The 20,614-nt window shown below is 39.7% G+C and overlaps 1 protein-coding gene across 2 annotated transcripts in view; it reads right to left on the bottom strand.

Annotated features, from left to right (window-relative positions):
* LOC139126270 (DNA polymerase epsilon catalytic subunit A-like) overlaps positions 1 to 20,614 on the bottom strand; it is a 106,355-nt gene that overhangs the window by 18,504 nt on the left and 67,237 nt on the right. For both annotated transcript variants that reach the window (XM_070692315.1, XM_070692316.1), the window contains 14 exons: positions 19,370 to 19,561; positions 18,627 to 18,707; positions 18,103 to 18,225; positions 17,262 to 17,492; positions 15,624 to 15,960; positions 14,845 to 14,941; positions 14,077 to 14,215; positions 12,922 to 13,028; positions 10,694 to 10,822; positions 6,322 to 6,406; positions 5,210 to 5,294; positions 4,342 to 4,502; positions 3,348 to 3,523; positions 2,641 to 2,752 (listed from right to left, as the gene is read on the bottom strand). In XM_070692315.1, the coding sequence (XP_070548416.1) occupies positions 2,641 to 2,752; positions 3,348 to 3,523; positions 4,342 to 4,502; positions 5,210 to 5,294; positions 6,322 to 6,406; positions 10,694 to 10,822; positions 12,922 to 13,028; positions 14,077 to 14,215; positions 14,845 to 14,941; positions 15,624 to 15,960; positions 17,262 to 17,492; positions 18,103 to 18,225; positions 18,627 to 18,707; positions 19,370 to 19,561 (2,055 nt within the window). The remainder of the gene's footprint in view (positions 1 to 2,640; positions 2,753 to 3,347; positions 3,524 to 4,341; positions 4,503 to 5,209; positions 5,295 to 6,321; positions 6,407 to 10,693; positions 10,823 to 12,921; positions 13,029 to 14,076; positions 14,216 to 14,844; positions 14,942 to 15,623; positions 15,961 to 17,261; positions 17,493 to 18,102; positions 18,226 to 18,626; positions 18,708 to 19,369; positions 19,562 to 20,614) is intronic.

The following is a 20,614-nucleotide window of genomic DNA, read 5'->3' as shown; positions in this document are numbered from 1 at the left end:
AAAATTTGCCAAAAAGACGTTAAATCGTTTTTGACTGCACAGAAATTAATTTGGCCAAAAACCCCCCACCCCCAAACTTAAGCAATTAAGTTTTTTTTCAAACATCGATCTTTTGACGTCGCCCCTTACTGGCGCGTCAAACGTAGAAATGAGGGCCATTCGAGATTTATTGCGCAATGGCGCGTCCTAGAATTAACTCTGCAATTAGTGCGATAGTACGCTATCAAGTTTACGGTTGTGCAATGTCTATATAGCGTGTGAGGGGAGTGTGATCTGGGAACGCAAACAAGCTTATCTGCATATGAATTTAGGACACGCCCGCTATCAGTAATGCTGCTGACGTCATTGTTTTTCCCACTGAAGCCATTCGCTGTGGCGATGTGTCGACGCGCAAGGCTCCAAAAATTGGTAGTTTTCCGCGATTTATTTTATTTTCCTGGACTTTTTCTCTGAACAACTGTCATTCCCGGCCGACATCATCACTTGGTAACAAAGTATTTCCGTGTTGAGGCTCGTGCACGTCTAATTATCAAATGCCGTAGCGTAGAAGTATCAAAACATGTTTTTTGCGTTTTTCTCGAATTCAATGTGTGAATGAAGTACCCTTCTTTGGCACCTCGTCAATTCGCGCTCACAAACACTAGCTGCTTGAAATTCACACCGTCCATTGGAAACATAATGAACTGAAAATCCGTGTCTGGGATTTCCTTTATATGCCTTTGTTATTTTTTAATGCGCTCTTAAAGGTGTTGGACGAAGGTGCTTTTCAAGGAATTTTAATTATCACGCCATAGAATTTGAATGGAGCCTCCGAGAAAAAATCGCAGACACGGTTTTGAAGGATATTGTCAAGGCTTGTCAATGAAGAAATTCCAACCGGAAATCTTGCAGCGTGTTCGCATAAGGCCGGGAAAACCGGTTTTTGGAAGGTTCAGCAAAACGCTTGTCACGTGACTCTTATGCAAATAATGACCGTGCACTGTTCTTGGTCGGATAGCTCTATATCAGGGCTTTCAGAAAATGTATACTTTATTGGGGTTTGGGACATGTTCAATTGAGAAAAAATAAAAATCTGAAAGTGTCTAAAAGGTATTTATCATCCTTAAGCAACTTGCTATGTAAAACTAAAATAGGTTGTCACATTGCGGGACATTGTCTCAACCATTTGATGTACGCTGATGATATAGTCCTTATATGTCCCTCTGTTAAAGGTCTGAATAGACTTTTAAAAACTTGTAGTTATTATGCATCTTCACATGATATTGTCTTCAATGCAAATAAGTCAAAGTGTATATTTGTAATGCCAAAGCAATGCGGAATAAGTCGAATTCCTCATGTGTATTTAAATGGCTCAGTACTTACTTTTGTAAAGAAACATTTGTACCTTGGGGTTATGTTAAATAGTTTAGGAAATGATGTTGATGATATTAAGCGACAGATGAGGAGTTTCTATGCAAGTGCCAACTCTTTGATTAGGACTTTCTATAAATGTTCTTCTTCAGTTAAAATATGTCTTTTTCAGGCATACTGTTCTGCTCTGTATTGTTCCCATCTTTGGAGTATTTACACTGAGAAATGTATCAATGATGTCAAAGTTGCATATAATAACGCTTTTAGAATATTGTTGGGTATTAGACACCGACTGAGTATTTCAGAAACTTTTGTCAGTCATTGCATCATGACATTTCAAAGTAAACAACGGATGGCTCGTTCTAATTTTTACGTTCGTTTGATGGAAAGCGAAAATCATCTCATCGCAGCAGCTTTATCTTTTGATATAATTCGACACAGCATCTTTTGGCGCAAGATTTTTTCAGAATGTTTTTAAACTTTATGTACTTTTGTTCCAAGTGAAGAGTATGTCTAGTTTTATTTTATTTTCTTGTAGAGTAAGTTTTTTGTGTTTTCCTCTGGTTTTATGAGTACGTTCTCGAATTAAAGAATAAATAAATAAAGCAGTAGCAGAATGATAACAAGTCATCGCTGATGACACAGTCCCGGCTCGCACCATTAATTGACATGCACATGCACACTACAATACAATGTTTGCCAAATTTGAATGAAATCTGTTCAGAGATAGTTGAGTTATGGTTCAAAAACATGAAAAAATTGCAAGGCAGCCATATTGGATCGTATCACGAAATAAATTAATGTGCATATATACGCCATAGTACTTTATATGTGTACCAACATTGAATGAAATCGGTTCAGGGATAGATGAGTTATGGTTCAAAAACATGAAAAATTTGTAACAAAATGGCGTTTGGCAGCCATATTGGATTGTATCACAAAACAAATTTTCGTTCATATGTATGGCACAGTACTTTATCTTTGCACACAGTTTGAAGAAAATTGGCTCAGGAGTGACAGAGAAACGGCTGCTGATGGATGGACGGATGGACTGGACTAAATCTATAAGTCCCTGCCGGACTGCCTCTGCGGGGACTAAAAAGGGATGAGATAGCATTTGGAAAAATTCAAAGTCTGTGTTGAGGAACAACCTATTCACTATGTCTCTGTATAGTTGTTCAGGTCAAGACAAAACTTTGAGTATCATGATGTGTAAACAGCACTGTTACCACAATGACAATAGCATTTTAACAGAAAGATATTGTTGTATAAATATGTATCTGTACTTACTTGAAGTATTGTGGTGATAGCTAAGCTGGCAACGTCTAGTTCCACACACACAGACGGATAAAAGCCAGCATTATTCACTTGAACAGAGGTTTCCTCAAATTCCATGACAAGTCTGTCAAAATCAACCGATACAAAATACAATCAGACTTGGTAAAAATCCAATTATCAGCATAAGAATGTTGCAGGGTAAGCATGTTGCAGGGTTAAAACAATATATAAAATGCACAAGAAACAAGACGTTCATGTATGCTCCATCAATGGTACAAAATTGAATGATTTATACAATCATTAATATTATTTGAATATAAAGGAAGAGCAATCTGTCAGTCTAGGGTCCAGTACTACCATGGCTTGAACAGTGAATTTGTCATTTTGAGTCCCATTCTAACTTGGGCACACCAGAAGATACTGATTCCACTGTACAGTACTCTTATTCTGTATTATGTCTTTTTTTTCTTTCACGTTTTAAATGGGATTTAGTTTCTGGCTATGAAGTCAATAAAAATCTATAAATGCTGCCAATGATGAAAAGCAAAGAAGCACAATAAGCTAGGAATTTAAGCATCACATTGAAATGGCTGAGATGAAAAGCGATGGTAGGGGCATAACATTACATGACAGCACAGAACAACTAGCAAGCACATGACACAACTATTTATGTCATAACAGTGCCAACTGAGAGAATTGATATATTTTTCCGTAGTTACCTGTTATCATCAGCTTCTTTACCACCCAGATCAGGTCTGTCTGTGGGAGATGTCCATTGTAAATGTCCATGTTTGAGAAGATGTCTTGCAAAGAATAAATCAACACCAAACAATCCAAGATCAGCTGGTAAGTTACCGATGGGAATGTGTAAGTATCGACACTGGTCTAAATAGTTCTGTGAAAGATAGTAAGCCATGAACCGTCTTTGTGTGTGTTTTCTGAGTTTGTTAAAGGAGAAGTTCACCAAGGATGATTTTTACATATGTGCTAGCTTTGTGGTCACTTACCCAAGAAAAGCTATTTTCGTCATTTATAACTTGTGCGATTTTTTACAAAAAATGATAAAAATAGTACAGGAAGTTGCATTTAGGGCTTCATCCACTCTCTGTAATTTGAATCATGGGAAAAAGCTCCAGGCTTGGAGCTTGCAACACGTGATGTGGAAGGGACCATCTTCCCATGGGTATGGCATTGTCCACTCACCCACTTTCAAATCAGGCTGTGCGTATTAACATAACTATTGTTTATACTGAGTATCCTTGAGTAAAAGATGAATCACTTATAATAAACAGTCCACTGTCAGATTTTGTGTTGCTGTTTACCACTAACCACCGAATCTACCACAAGCTTTAGGAATATATGGTTATAGAAGTATAGTCAGAGCTATCACTCCACTCCATTGTTAAACAGCTGGGAAAGCTTGTGGTAGATTCGGTTTAGGAGTCTTTGATCTGGACTGACATAGATACATACATGCATACATACATACATACATACATACATACATACATAAATACATCAATACATACATACATACATACATACAGAATGCAAATGAGACTGTTTCACCTCATAACATAACCTCTCCTTGGTATATATACATATACTAAATGTGAGGTAAAAATGGTGTGAACATTGGTCACACAGCCAAATGGAAGAAATTGTGAACTGTACACTATAAGGATAAAGTAGATTATTTGAGTGTATACTTACGGCTAAAAGGTAATCAACATTCAAGTAATGTTGTAGAAGTCTCTTAGAACCTTGTCTTTGCCAATCCAAGACGCTGTACAGTGATTGGCTATCACTGACATGAACTCTCACCAATGGGAAGTCATCTAGTGATGAAATGTTGCTGACCAATTCCTGATTATCTGAAAAATCCAACAAAACAAAGACATTCATCGGTCTGTTGCTGACACTGACTAACATTTGTTAAAAACATGATATCTGTCAGGAAGTCATAATTTGTTCCGACTATACAGGAAAAAGTTCGCGGATCGCCCACTCTCACTCCAGATTTTTCTTTGCGCCGTTCTTTTGATATAGCAATAAAAATACACTTGTAAAAAACAAAATACACAGGTAGTGTATTTGTATCATGCAGTGTATGTCTTTTACATGTACACAACAAATGTGATTCTGTAACAATATTAACAAGGTTATTGAATATTCACAGTTTCAAAGCCCTTCTTGCCAAAGACATATGAAAATTACAATTAAATCAAACCTCTGCACACATGACATACTGTCAATTTGAAGATTTTTGTTTTCAATGAGAATGTTACCAGATATTCACGTCTGCCCATTCATATTGCAATAATAGAAACAAGTACACATCTTTCGATACAATCATAATCTCTTATGGTTATACAGCAACTCCATTTTTTACATGTACATGTATTTGGCAGTTTAATATGAGGTCCATTTTCCAGGACATTCCAAGAGTGTAACATTTTTGTCAAGACTTTTCAAGAATATTTGAAATTCCATAACTTTCCATGTGTCTATATACATTAACACTATCACCTACAAACCCTCATACCCAATCATTTCCAACAAAGTTGTTCACAACACTCACCAAACACTGATTGTACAGCAACATAGGTTGGTCCTCTCTTCTCATCTTTGTATGTAATAAGTAATTTGTTGATGGCTTTATACACCTGTAAGTCAACAACATTATTGTTAGTCTGTATATCACATCCTAGTACAAGCAATATTTTGAGTAATTGTTATTTTATTCCTAAATTTACCCTGTCAGTAGCAAACATTACTGAGTTGATGTCAACATTTTGGAATGAAGATATCATCATGGGAGAAAACCTAGATTCATGATAGCATTTCTGTAGATTTGCTGACAGTTCGCGGTCAGTCAACTGTGTTCTAGAATGAAACATTTTGTTTTGATCATTTATAATAAGTGACTGTCAGACTGCTTTTGCATAACAGTGGAAGATATCACTAGATTGTTGACATTCTCTACATTTTACACTACATTTTACTTTCAGCTTGACCTTTTGACCCAGGTCAACTGCTGATGAAGCAGTGATAAATGGTCTCACTTTATATGATCGCCTTTAATTTCTACTGGTGTTTTCCTTGGAGTTGATTTGTGGAACACGCATATGGTGAACATTTACAGCGATGATACTTGTAACAGCTGGCTAGTCATCAGTATCAGTGGCCAAATGTACATCATTAGCACAGGAAAGACAGCCCTACTCTGCCGTCATCACATTTCCGAGCAGATGGGCCGTTGATAATTAAAACATGCACGTGGTAAATGCAACTAAGAGTGATTGGCCTAAACCCCCTCCCCTCAACAAATGTTTGGAAGTACAAAAATCCAACATAAAATAATAATCAGTCACTATGTTGCTATGAAATCACGCCAAACAATACAGCTCGACATTTTGTGATACATAAAAACATGTAACGGAATTTTCTGATATCAAAACACATAGTGTGATTTTTGTGCAAGGTAATCGAAATACAGCCAAACTCCTTCCCCCTAAAAAAACACAGAAATTGTGTATGCCATGCACATGTTTTAATTATCTCCAGCCCCTTAGTTCTAGTCAAACCTTGAAACCTGTGATTGTTCATACCTCATGACTTTACAGTTCATGGTGCAAATGAAGTGCAAACATACGTTCAAGGTCTGGCATGAAAAACTACCACGGTACTCACATTTTTGATTTCAGTTTCAACTTTGACTTCAAAAGTATGATCAGCTGGAGGTAGGAGTGTTGGATCACCATCAGCTCTGGTCAACCTTCAAATAGTAAACATTTATAACAATGATTTTTATGAGGTACAACGTTCACACAAACATCTTCAAGAGAATTTGAAAGTTTTGTATTCTCATTTAAAGGAGGTCATCTGGTAAATGTCACCAAAGTCTTAAAGTTGCTCTATCAGAGTTCCCTCACCCCCCACCCAATATGCCACAAGAGTTAAGAGGGTGAGAGGTGAAATCCCCCAGAATGCCACAAGAGTTAGGGTGGGGGTTACTCCCGTCAGTATGCTACAAAGTATAGAAAAGGAAGAGCAATGAGTTCCTACAGTATAACACAAGAGTTACGTGGGTGAGAAGTGAGTTCCCTCGACATGCAACAGAAGTGTGAAAGGTTACAGGTGAGTCCATCCACTATGACACAAAAGTTAGGATGTTGGTAAGGGCTGGGTTCCCTTAGTATGCCACATGAGTAAGGAGATGAGTCCCCCAAGTATGGTGACACAGAGTTACCAGGAGGGTTAGGGGTGAGTTCCCAAGTATGGTGACACAGAGTTACCAGGAGGGTTAGGGGTGAGTCCCCAAGTATGGTGACACAGAATTACCAGGAGGGTTGGGGGTGAGTTCCCAAGTATGGTGACACAGAGTTACCAGGAGGGTTAGGGGTGAGTTCCCAAGTATGGTGACACAGAATTACCAGGAGGGTTAGGGGTGAGTTCCCAAGTATGGTGACACAGAGTTACCAGGAGGGTTAGGGGTGAGTTCCCAAGTATGGTGACACAGAATTACCAGGAGGGTTGGGGTAGAGTTCCCAAGTATGGTGACACAGAGTTACCAGAGGGTTAGGGGTGAGTTCCCAAGTATGGTGACACAGAATTACCAGGAGGGTTAGGGGTGAGTTCCCCAAGTATGGTGACACAGAGTTACCAGGAGGGTTACTGGTGAGTTCCAAAGTATGGTGACACAGAATTACCAGGAGGGTTGGGTAGAGTTCCCAAGTATGGTGACACAGAGTTACCAGGAGGGTTAGGGTGAGTTCCCAAGTATGGTGACACAGAATTACCAGGAGGGTTAGGGGTGAGTTCCCAAGTATGGTGACACAGAATTACCAGGAGGGTTAGGGGTGAGTTCCCAAGTATGGTGACACAGAATTACCAGGAGGGTTAGGGGTGAGTCCCCCAAGTATGGTGACACAGAATTACCAGGAGGGTTGGGGGTGAGTTCCCGAAGTATGGTGACACAGAATTACCAGGGGGGTTTGGGTGAGTCCCCAAGTATGGTGACACAGAATTACCAGGAGGGTTAGGGGTGAGTCCCCAAGTATGGTGACACAGAATTACCAGGAGGGTTAGGGGTGAGTTCCCAAGTATGGTGACACAGAATTACCAGGAGGGTTAGGGGTGAGTTCCCCCAAGTATGGTGACACAGAATTACCAGGAGGGTTAGGGGTGAGTTCCCAAGTATGGTGACACAGAATTACCAAAAGGGTTAGGGGTGAGTCCCCCAAGTATGGTGACACAGTTACCAGGAGGGTTAGGGGTGAGTTCCCAAGTATGGTGATACAGAATTACCAGGAGGGTCAGGGGTGAGTTCCCAAGTATGGTGACACTGAATTACCTGGAGGGTTAGGGGTGAGTTCCCAAGTATGGTGACACAGAGTTACCAGGAGGGTTAGGGGTGAGTCCCCCAAGTATGGTGACACAGAATTACCAGGAGGGTTAGGGGTGAGTTCCCAAGTATGGTGACACAGATTACCTGGAGGGTTAGGGGGAGTTCCCAAGTATGGTGACACCAGAATTACCTGGAGGGTTAGGGGTGAGTTCCCAAGTATGTGACACAGAGTTACCAGGAGGGTTAGGGGTGAGTCCCCCAAGTATGGTGACACAGAATTACCAGGAGGGTTAGGGGTGAGTCCCCCAAGTATGGTGACACAGAATTACCTGGAGGGTAGGGGTGAGTTCCCAAGTATGGTGACACAGAATTACCAGGAGGGTTAGGGGTGAGTTCCCAAGTATGGTGACACAGAGTTACCAGGAGGGTTAGGGGTGAGTCCCCAAGTATGGTGACAGAGAACTACCAGGAGGGTTAGGGGTGAGTCCCCCAAGTATGGTGACACAGAATAACCAGGAGGGTTAGGGGTGAGTTCCCAAGTATGGTGACACAGAATTGGTGACACCAAGTATGGTGACACAGAATTACCTGGAGGGTTAGGGGTGAGTTCCAAGTATGGTGACACAGATTACCAGGAGGGTTAGGGGTGAGTCCCCTAAGTATGGTGACACAGAATTACCAGGAGGGTTAGGGGTGAGTCCCCCAAGTATGGTGACACAGAATTATCAGGAGGGTAAGGGGTGAGTTCCCAGGAGGGTTAGGGGTGAGTCCCCCAAGTATGGTGACACAGAATTACCACGAGGGTTAGGGATGAGTCCCCCAAGTATGGTGACACAGAATTACCAGGAGGGTTAGGGGTGAGTTCCCAAGTATGGTGACACAGAGTTACCAGGAGGGTTAGGGGTGAGTCCCCCAAGTATGGTGACACAGAATTACCAGGAGGGTAAGGGGTGAGTTCCCAGGAGGGTTAGGGGTGAGTCCCCCAAGTATGGTGACACAGAATTACCACGAGGGTTAGGGATGAGTCCCCCAAGTATGGTGACACAGAATTACCAGGAGGGTTAGGGGTGTCCCCCAAGTATGGTGACACAGAATTACCAGGAGGGTTAGGGGTGAGTCCCCCAAGTATGGTGACACAGAATTACCAGGAGGGTTAGGGGTGAGTTCCCAAGTATGGTGACACAGAATTACCAGGAGGGTTAGGGATGAGTCCCCCAAGTATGGTGACACAGTATTACCAGGAGGGTTAGGGTGTCCCCCAAGTATGGTGACACAGAATTACCAGGAGGGTTAGGGATGAGTCCCCAAGTATGGTGACACAGAATTACCACGAGGGTTAGGGATGAGTCCCCCAAGTATGGTGACACAGAATTACCAGGAGGGTTAGGGGTGTCCCCCAAGTATGGTGACACAGAATTACCAGGAGGGTTAGGGATGAGTCCCCCAAGTATGGTGACACAGTATTACCAGGAGGGTTAGGGGTGTCCCCAAGTATGGTGATACAGAATTACCAGGAGGGTTAGGGATGAGTCTCCCAAGTATGGTGACACAAAATTACCAGGAGGGTTAGGGTGAGTCCCCCAAGTATGGTGACACAGAGTTACCAGGAGGGTTAGGGTGAGTCCCCAAGTATGGTGACACAGAATTACCAGGAGGGTTAGGGGTGAGTTCCCAAGTATGGTGACACAGAGTTACCAGGAGGGTTAGGGGTGAGTCCCCCAAGTATGGTGACACAGAGTTACCAGGAGGGTTAGGGGTGAGTCCCCCAAGTATGGTGACACAGAATTACCAGGAGGGTTAGGGGTGAGTCCCCCAAGTATGATACAGAATTACCAGGAGGGTTAGGGGTGAGTCCCCAAGTATGGTGACACAGAATTACCAGGAGGGTTAGGGTGAGTTCCCAAGTATGGTGACAAAGAATTACCAGGCGGGTTAGGGGTGAGTCCCCCAAGTATGGTGACACAGAGTTACCAGGAGGGTTAGGGGTGAGTCCCCAAGTATGGTGACACAGAATTACCAGGAGGGTTAGGGGTGAGTCCCCCAAGTATGGTGACACAGAATTACCAGGAGGGTTAGGGGTGAGTTCCCTAGTATGCCATAAGTGCTAGGAGGGCAAGGGGCCAGTTCTCATAGTATCATCTGATTGTTTGTTAATATGAGGGGTGATTTACTCTCAGCATGCAATGTGAAATTGGAGGGAGTGAGGTGAGTTCCCTCAGTATACCAAAAGAGTAAGGAGACAGGGGATGAGCCTCCCCACCCCCCTAAGTAGGGCACAAGAGTTGGCAGGTGCAAGGCGACTTCTCGCAGCATGCTACAAGTTTTAAGGAGGGGTTTGAGGGGTGAACCACTAGAGTAAGGAGATGAAGAGTGAGTCCCATAGCATGCCACAAGAGTTACAATGAGGGGTGATTTCCTCCAGTATGCCACAACATGTAAGAGGAGGGTGAGTGGTGAGTTCCATCAGCATGCTACAAGGGTTAGGAGGGTATTGAGGGCTAGATATTGAAGTGCTGTCTATTTCCCTTTCTCTAAAACCCTCAGCAGAAATGAGTAGTCGCATTTCACTCAATCATCATCTTATGTAATACACTGCCAAGTCATATCACTGTTACACGCCAATGGCAAGTCAAAGTTATTAATAGAGCTAGCTCTGCAAATAATAAAAAAAGATTATATAAGGGATTAAAAATGAAAGGTAAATATTCAACTGACTTAGCGTTTCTTTCTGCTTGATACATTGCAGTCAGGTTTGGCATCTGATTGGTTCTGACAGTGTCTACAACAAAGATACTAGCTTTATTCTTCATTGGTAGAAATACACCAAACATCATCTTGTTGTTGCTGAAAAAAAATGAAAGTTTGGAATGTGACATCATCTCTAGATTTCAGTACAGATACTGGATTCATCTGTTTGTGAAGTCAAAACTTCTGTCTAAATGAAATGCATGGATGTTACAGCCACAGATACTGAAACAATTATCCCATCCTTAACCCTTTGAGTGCTGTAATTTTTTCCCGCCAAAATTTTAGTGCAACATTTTACCAATTTTTTTTAACTTCTTCTGTAATACTTTTGATAATTTTGGACCACATGGATATCACATTTCATTGGCTAACTTTCTTTATCAAATTATGTAAAAAATCTGAAAAAAAATTGAGCGGGGTATATTTTGTAAAAGCAACAAAAATTGACTTTGGCGCTCAAAGTTTAATATCACAAACTGTTATTAGCTTAAAAAGTGTTCATCAATTCTATCACAAACTGTTATTAGCTTAAAAAGTGTTCACCAATTCTATCACAAACTGTTATTAGCTTAAAAAGTGTTCACCCATTCTATCATTAACTTAAACAGTGTTCACCCATTCTATCACAAACTGTTATTAGCTTAAAAAGTGTTCACCCATTCTATCACAAACTGTCATTAGCTTATAAAGTGTTCACCAATTCTATGAAAACTGTCATTAACTTAAACAGTGTTCACCCATTCTATCACAAACTGTCATTAACTTAAACAGTGTTCACCAATTCTATCACAAACTGTCATTAGCTTAAAGTGTTCACCAATTCTATCACAAACTGTCATTAGCTTAAAGTGTTCACCAATTCTATCACAAACTGTTATTAGCTTAAAAAGTGTTCACCAATTCTATCACAAACTGTTATTAGCTTAAAAAGTGTTCACCCATTCTATCACAAACTGTCATTAACTTAACCCATTCAGCGCTGTAATTTTTCCAACCAAAATTATAGTGTGCAACATTTTACCAATTTTGTGAATTTTTCAGTATTTTTTTGACAATTTTGGACCAAATGACCATCACATTTTATTGGCTTCAGATTTTATCAAAATTTAGCAAAAATTAGAAAAAAATTGACTGGCGTACATTTTGATATAGGTGACAAAAATTGACTTTGGCCCTCAAAGGGTTAAAAAGTGTTCACCCATTCTATCACAAACTGTCATTAGCTTATAAAGTGTTCACCAATTCTATGAAAACTGCCCCTGCTACAAAATACATGTTTCGTTTCCTCACTAAAATAGACTAATTACTGGAAACAAGTAATAATTATAATAATAAAACACACAAATAGTGTGATCAGAGACGCTGTGTAAAATACAATCAATTTTACAGAAGGTTACAAGAATTAAAAACAAAACAAAACAAAACCAGAAAAAAAACATCAATATAATGGATGAGTTCAGTTAAAAGCAGATTTTTTTGAATTAAAAAGAGAGTTTTAAGACTTGATTTAAAACTTGGCAGGCTTGGGGAGTGACAAACCTCAATCGGAAGATTGTTCCATAAAAAGGGGGCGGCAATACTGAAGGCACGGTCCCCATATTTCTTTGTGCACTACCTGCTTTGACACAGTTTAAATTGGTCAGCGGACCTTAGATTTCGGGTTGGAATGTACAAATTAACCATGCTAGAAAGATAACTTGGACCGAGTGAATGGATACATTTATAGGTTAAGATAAGATTCTTAAAAAAGCAATACGTTGAGAAACAGGCAGCCAATGCAGCTGAAACAAAATCAAGGTGATATGCTCAGTGACTCTTGAGCGAGTTACAATTCTAGCAGCTATATTCTGAATACGTTGAATGCGATTAATTGAGTATTTCGGAAGACCATAAAGAATCAAATTACATGAATCAATGCGAGATGTCACAAAAGCGTGAATCAACTGTTCCGTGTTTGATCCAGAAAGATATTTGCGAATATTTGCAACGCGTCGTAAGTGAAAAATAGCTGGGCGTAATACAGCGTTTTCCCATTCAGTAGCAGTATTAAAACTGTAACACCTTATTTTAATCTAATGTGATTAATTGAAGGTATTTGATTCCACTTGACAAATTATAACCTTTGTAAAATATTCAATAAAGTACAGTAAATAAAAGTGACAGAGTACACTGAACAGTGGCAAGTCAATACTTACCAGGCATAATGATAGAAGTAGATTCTTCTGATAGAGCCAGTATTGAGATAACTGAACTGAGAAAGTGTTTTGAAATCTAAATATTCCAGTTCAAATGGCTCAGATTCCTTGAAATAGAATATAATTCAGTTGGTTATTAAAATGCCTAATGGGACAAATACATTAAGATCAAGAGCAAACAACATGTTGCAATTCCTCACTTACTGAAACATTGCTATGTGATTTTCACAAACATCCACACTTTGTATTCTGATCAGAAGGCACATGATGGCTGCATAAGATATTCAATTCTCACTGTATGTATTCTGATCAGAAGGCACATGATGGCTGCATAAGATACTCAATTCTCACTGTATGTATTCTGATCAGAAGGCACATGATGGCTGCATAAGATATTCAATTCTCACTGTATGTATTCTGATCAGAAGGCACATGATGGCTGCATAAGATATTCAATTCTCACTGTATGAATTCTGATCAGAAGGCACATGATGGCTGCATAAGATATTCAATTCTCACTGTATGTATTCTGATCAGAAGGCACATGATGGCTGCATAAGATATTCAATTCTCACTGTATGTATTCTGATCAGAAGGCACATGATGGCTGCATAAGATATTCAATTCTCACTGTATGTATTCTGATCAGAAGGCACATGATGGCTGCATAAGATATTCAATTCTCACTGTATGTATTCTGATCAGAAGGCACATGATGGCTGCATAAGATATTCAATTCTCACTGTATGTATTCTGATCAGAAGGCACATGATGGCTGCATAAGATATTCAATTCTCACTGTATGTATTCTGATCAGAAGGCACATGATGGCTGCATAAGATATTCAATTCTCACTGTATGTATTCTGATCAGAAGGCACATGATGGCTGCATAGATATTCAATTCTCAGTAATGCCTTAGGAACACCTTACTTAGGCAATAACTAGAATGCTATGTTCAGACATATAATACAAGTGAACAGCGATATGGTATTGTTTTGCAGAATTTATTACAATTTCCCTACTGCCTGTTGAAATATTGCCAGATGAAGAAATTTTCTACCAGATGTACATGTTCAACATCCGCGTATATCAATTTCTGATCATAAATATTTACTACTTGACTATTCCAATATCTTGTTGACATCATACTGACCTTTCCAGCCAATAGTCTTGCATATCGTCTGTTCACCATAGCAACACACCCTAATTGTATCAGTGCACGGAATTCCATAGGAACTTGACTTTCATAAACACCAGCAATGTCTGGCGCAGACAAATCAGCATTCAAGTCACTGAAATGTTAACAAAATCGATATGTTGAAACAAATACGAGTTCTCTTTCAATTCACAGACATCTTTATCATTTTCTGGCCATGTCAAATCCCATTTCACATCAGTCTGTACCAGGCAGATGGCAATTGAAGACAGAATGTTACACGCAGTCCAACCCTCTTTCCACCAAGTTAGTCAAAATCAGGTCAAAATCCAGTATAGCTGGAATTTATGCAATGGTATTGGTTGTACTGCCAACTCAGTTGTAATCACTCTGTTCTTACAAACCCATTAACCTGCAAAATCAGTGGAACTACATGTTGCTCAGTGTACTAGCTTCTGCTCTACCCCTAGGACAGGTTTTCTGACAGAATCTGTTAAAACTGTTTTTTTGAGAGTCAGATGGTATCAAATTTGATGGTATCAAATTAAAGCATAAAACTTGTTCAGTTAGTCCCCCATGACCAACGAGACAAGGGTTTTTTTTGCAAAACGCACATAAAAAAACATGTCAGGATAGCAAGGTAAATTCTTGACCAAATCTGCTTCAATTTTGACCTCTTGCTACACCTTTTCAACTGCTTATCACCTAATGAACAGAAACCAAACATTAAATTGGTTGAATATGTACAGACATGAAAAGACTTACTTTGCATGCTGTCTGTAGAGATCTGCTGGTATACTATATTCATATAAATTGTAGACTGGTGCTGCACGAGGTAGTGTTCTTGATACTCGTTTCCAAACTGTTCAAACGTGAAAATAATTCCATTCATAAAGTTCTTTACTCAAGAAGTCACTGAATCCATGACAACTATCTTAAACACTGTGTAGAATGTAACAGCTGTACAGGTCACTAAGGTCACTGGTAACTACTGGCAATGAGGGGAACATCACTAAGGTCACTGGTAACTACTGACAATGAGGGGAACATCACTAAGGTCACTGGTAACTACTGGCAATGAGGGGAACATCACTAAGGTCACTGGTAACTACTGGCAATGAGGGGAACATCACTAAGGTCACTGGTAACTACTGGCAATGAGGGGAACATCACTAAGGTCACTGGTAACTACTGGCAATGAGGGGAACATCACTAAGGTCACTGGTAACTACTGGCAATGAGGGGAACATCACTAAGGTCACTGGTAACTACTGGCAATGAGGGGAACATCACTAAGGTCACTGGTAACTACTGGCAATGAGGGGAACATTCTTGAAGAAATTTATTTCAGAGGCAGATAATTGTTTTGATTGGGAAGAAACAAGCCTTACCATTAACTAATGATGTATAATACAAAATAAAGTGGGAGCTAAGCAATCTTCAGACTTGGAGTAAACATTTTATCAACAAATCTAATACCTGTACTCACATTCCAAGATTGTGAGGAAACCATATCCTTGTAAAGCATTGGTGTTATCACTTACATGCTCCTTCTGTGCTTTCTTTGGCTGTTCTTTGGTTGACATAGAATATTGTAGGTATATTTAGTTTGATTGCATGCAAATCACTTCCAATGAGAGCCCAGACTTTGTAGACACCAGGTGTTGTTGATTCTGCTAGTTGTACAATCTGCCATGGCATGTCAAGCAGAGATCTGGCTGTCTTTCGTAGAAAATTACCAAGTGCAGTGTTGGGTCCACTGCGGATTATACCACCTCCAACATCATTACTGTCAACACGACGTCTCTTGTTCTCCCGTCTTTGTTTAGCTTGTAACTCCCATTTCTTTTTATGGTATGCCAACCACGCTAAACGTTCCTCCTGAAAATTGCAACAAAGATTATTGCATGTACAACAATGTTGGTCTATAAAATCTGTCAACAATTTTGTATGATGACTTGTGTACTATATCCACTTGTCATGCATATCTACAAAGAGAAAGACAGAACAGTTTGTCGATCTCACTCACCTTTTACAGCCTGTCATTTATATCACAGATACAGTCACCTTTGACAGCCTGTCATTTATATCACAGATACAGTCACCTTTGACAGCCTGTCATTTATATCACAGATACAGTCACCTTTGACAGCCTGTCATTTATATCACAGATACAGTCACCTTTGACAGCCTGTCATTTATATCACAGATACAGTCACCTTTGACAGCCTGTCATTTATATCACAGATACAGTCACCTTTGACAGCCTGTCATTTATATCACAGATACAGTCACCTTTGACAGCCTGTCATTTATATCACAGATACAGTCACCTTTGACAGCCTGTCATTTATATCACAGATACAGTCACCTTTGACAGCCTGTCATTTATATCACAGATACAGTCACCTTTGACAGCCTGTCATTTATATCACAGATACAGTCACCTTTTACAGCCTGTCATTTATATCACAGATACAGTCACAGCCTGTCATTTATATCACAGATACAGTCACCTTTTACAGCCTGTCATTTATATCACAGATACAGTCACCTTTAACAGCCTGTCATTTATATCACAGATACAGTCACCTTTGACAGCCTGTCATTTATATCACAGATACAGTCACAGCCTGTCATTTATATCACAGATACAGTCACCTTTTACAGCCTGTCATTTATATCACAGATACAGTCACCTTTAACAGCCTGTCATTTATATCACAGATACAGTCACCTTTGACAGCCTGTCATTTATATCACAGATACAGTCACCTTTGACAGCCTGTCATTTATATCACAGATACAGTCACCTTTGACAGCCTGTCATTTATATCACAGATACAGTCACAGCCTGTCATTTATATCACAGATACAGTCACCTTTGACAGCCTGTCATTTATATCACAGATACAGTCACCTTTGACAGCCTGTCATTTATATCACAGATACAGTCACCTTTTACAGCCTGTCATTTATATCTATACAGTCACAGCCTGTCATTTATATCACAGATACAGTCACAGCCTGTCATTTATATCACAGATACAGTCACCTTTTACAGCCTGTCATTTATATCACACATACAGTCACCCTTTCATACAAATACTCTCTAATGTTTCTTACACTTCAGAGCTCATTTTCCATCTATACTACATCAACTGCAAGATAACTGAGTTTACCTTTGTTTTGCCAAGTGATGGCGGTGCTCCTAGTACATCCCGCCAACACTTTGACAGTTGACTATCTTCTCTGTCCTGACTTTCTATTTCATCACCAGATCTCTGACGTTTCTTGGAAACTGATGCCAACACTCTCTTATTTACTGTGCTTTGACCTCTACCAGATCCCATGTCTTCAATATCCATGATGTCTCCAGGGCTATCTTCCGTGTTAGGCTCATCAGGGAATCTCTGTAACATGAATAGAAGTGAATTGGTCTCACTTAGTACTACATCTGCTGAAAATTTGATGCAAATCGGTCATGAAATGGCAAAGTTACAAGCATTTAACTACTTTTTTTCGCCTAAATTGGTGCCATTGTTGTTCCTATACAACGATGGTTAATAATGGCAAAGACCCTTCCAAATTAAAGCTGAAAATTTAATTCTTTAAAAATCCGTATCTTCAAAATGGATAATCTGATTTTCATCAGAAAAAGTGCATTCTTCTTCTTTTTAAGAGTTCTATCCTGATACAATATTTCTGATGCTGTGAAAAACCTGGTAGGACAGTGGTTGTAATGTGTGTTTATAGCTCTGCTGCGCTTATTGGCTGTACATGTGAGCTGTTGTTTGCTCTCAAGGGAGTTGAGTGGTACCAAAGTAGGTCCAGTGACCAGGGGTAATGAGAACTATAAAACGCCTTGAGCACCCAACTTGTGGATATGTGCACTATATAAGAACCCATCATCATTAACATTTGGAATAAATTTCAAAAGTTATAACTTGATACAATATGTAACATAAGTAAATCACATGGTTGTAAACTAAATCCAAACAAATGATTCATCATACAACTGACCTGTGGTTTATTACAAGGTGCGAACATTTCACTGATTTTCTTCTGTTTGAAGACATCATTTTTCTCAACTAGTTTCTTATGCAGCCAATCAGGATGAGCCACTCTAGGAACTGGGTTAGAAACCTGAAACAGTAAACATTTGACAAATGTGACCTCTGTGACTGGAAAACATTTTGCATAATGTGACTGGAAATACACCTGGTCAAGTGTTTTATACAACTGAAAGTTGAAAGAATACGACAAAAATGCAGACTGTAGGTTCTGATCAAACCAAAACGCACTGAGAAAGGACACCTGGCAAGCTGGATTTTGTCATCTCTGTCTCAGTGACGTTTCACTGGTCAGTCGTTCTAATCAGCCACAAATTACATACAATATCTCTCCAGCAAAGACAAACACTGTAACACACTGCACTGTGTACTGAGCAATTATCTTGTAACCTTTTCTGATTGACAACGACAAGAAAGAGATAATATTGTAATAAATGATGTGAAAAAATTTAAAATATTTCAAATTAACAATACCTGTTGTAAGGCTGCTGGAATGGTGATGATTTTCTGTATTGCACTGCCAAGACGTTCAATGTAATATTGCCAGTCTAAAATCTGTAAGTTGAAAATACAAATTTTATCAATCTGTAACATGGTTCATAATTTTGCTGGCTATAAAATATTCAAAAACATTTCAAGGCTTTCAATCTTATGTCACTGGGCTAACGTAATATTTTTAATACAAATGTCCTACTGACTTAGATCTACTTGGGATTAAAGTTAATTTTAATACTTGTGTGAATTTGATCATGTTGTATAGAATATCTGGTGAGAACTGTGGAATTACATCAATCACGTCAATGACATAAATCCTTGGTTGTTCTGTTATGATCAAAACGTAACATCACTGAACACATATACATTTGAAAAACATCCTGTGATATGTTCACTGTTCTAACTTTCCAATATTAAAGGCCTGTGACGGCGTCAGATAGTCTAGCAGGGAAATCTACTTATTAAATTACAATTTCAATGGAAAACAAAAGGCTATGGCACTCCATAACCCTCTTATAGACTAAAACAAACTTGATCCTGGGGATCAAGTCCCTGGCCTTTAACACATGAAAACCAAAACACATTATTTGAAAAAATGCAAACAGAAACATTAAAACTTCTTCAAACTAACATAAACTGGTAAAGTAAAAGACGTGTATATACATGTGTATTTTGTCTCTAACTGCTTTCCAATTCCATCATTTTGACAGACGATAGCTTACGTTTCTGATGTCAAAATCTGACATAGAGGATGACTTCAGCCATTTCTTCAGGTAATGTCTCTTTACACCTGGTTCAGCTTGGAAGATAGCCAATGGGATGGCTCGCTCAGTGACAGGTGCACCTTCTGGTTTCTTAGCAATTATAAACTTACAAGACAGGCCTTTGTCCTTCACCATGTCATCGCCAAGAAACTAGAACAAATTGAAAACATCAGATGTCAGGTCATTGCTCTCATGAAGTGTTGTATACAATTGTATATCTTATCTAGTATCACTACTAATATAAAACCTAGTCCATTAGCAGCTGAAGTTCTGTGCCATTGGTATTCTTATAAATTGTCTATTGTAATACATCTACCATCCGAACAAGAATTTTGCATGTATGGAAACAGCTGAAGGGAACTCCTCTTCCATATTGTTGCCTATTTAATTTAAGGTGCACTGATTAAATTACTATAATTCAAGCTTATTGCTCCTCTAAGTATTGCTCGTACTTATGGAGTTTGTTGTCAGTTAGATCAGAGTGGTCCATGCAGAGATGTGATCAGACCAGTGTGACATGGACACCCTGTAACCATGGAGGTACAAGATGTGATCAGACCAGTGTGACATGGGCACCCTGTAACCATGGAGGTACAAGATGTGATCAGACCAGTGTGACATGGACCCCTGTAACCATGGAGGTACAAGATGTGATCAGACCAGTGTGACATGGACCTCTGTAACCATGGAGGTACAAGATGTGATCAGACCAGTGTGACATGGGCACCCTGAACCATGGAGGTACAAGATGTGATCAGACCAGTGTGACATGGGCACCCTGTAACCATGGAGGTACAGATGTGACTAGACCAGTGTGACGTGGACACCCTGTAACCATGGAGGTATAAGATGTGATCAGACCAGTGTGACATGGACACCCTGTAACCATGGAAGTACAAGATGTGATCAGACCAGTGTGACATGGACCTCTGTAACCATGGAGGTACAAGATGTGATCAGACCAGTGTGACATGGGCACCCTGTAACCATGGAGGTACAAGATGTGATCAGACCAGTGTGACATGGACACCCTGTAACCATGGAGGTACAAGATGTGATCAGACCAGTGTGACGTGGACACCCTGTAACCATGGAGGTACAAGATGAGATCAGACCAGTGTGACATGGACACCCTGTAACCATGGAGGTACAAGATGTGATCAGACCAGTGTGACATGGACACCCTGTAACCATGGAGGTACA

The sequence above is a fragment of the Ptychodera flava genome (assembly GCF_041260155.1).
Source record: "Ptychodera flava strain L36383 chromosome 3 unlocalized genomic scaffold, AS_Pfla_20210202 Scaffold_27__1_contigs__length_13241970_pilon, whole genome shotgun sequence".
NCBI lineage: Eukaryota > Metazoa > Hemichordata > Enteropneusta > Ptychoderidae > Ptychodera > Ptychodera flava.
Note: the sequence above shows the minus strand (reverse complement) of the source record. Positions and strands in the feature narration are given on the sequence as shown.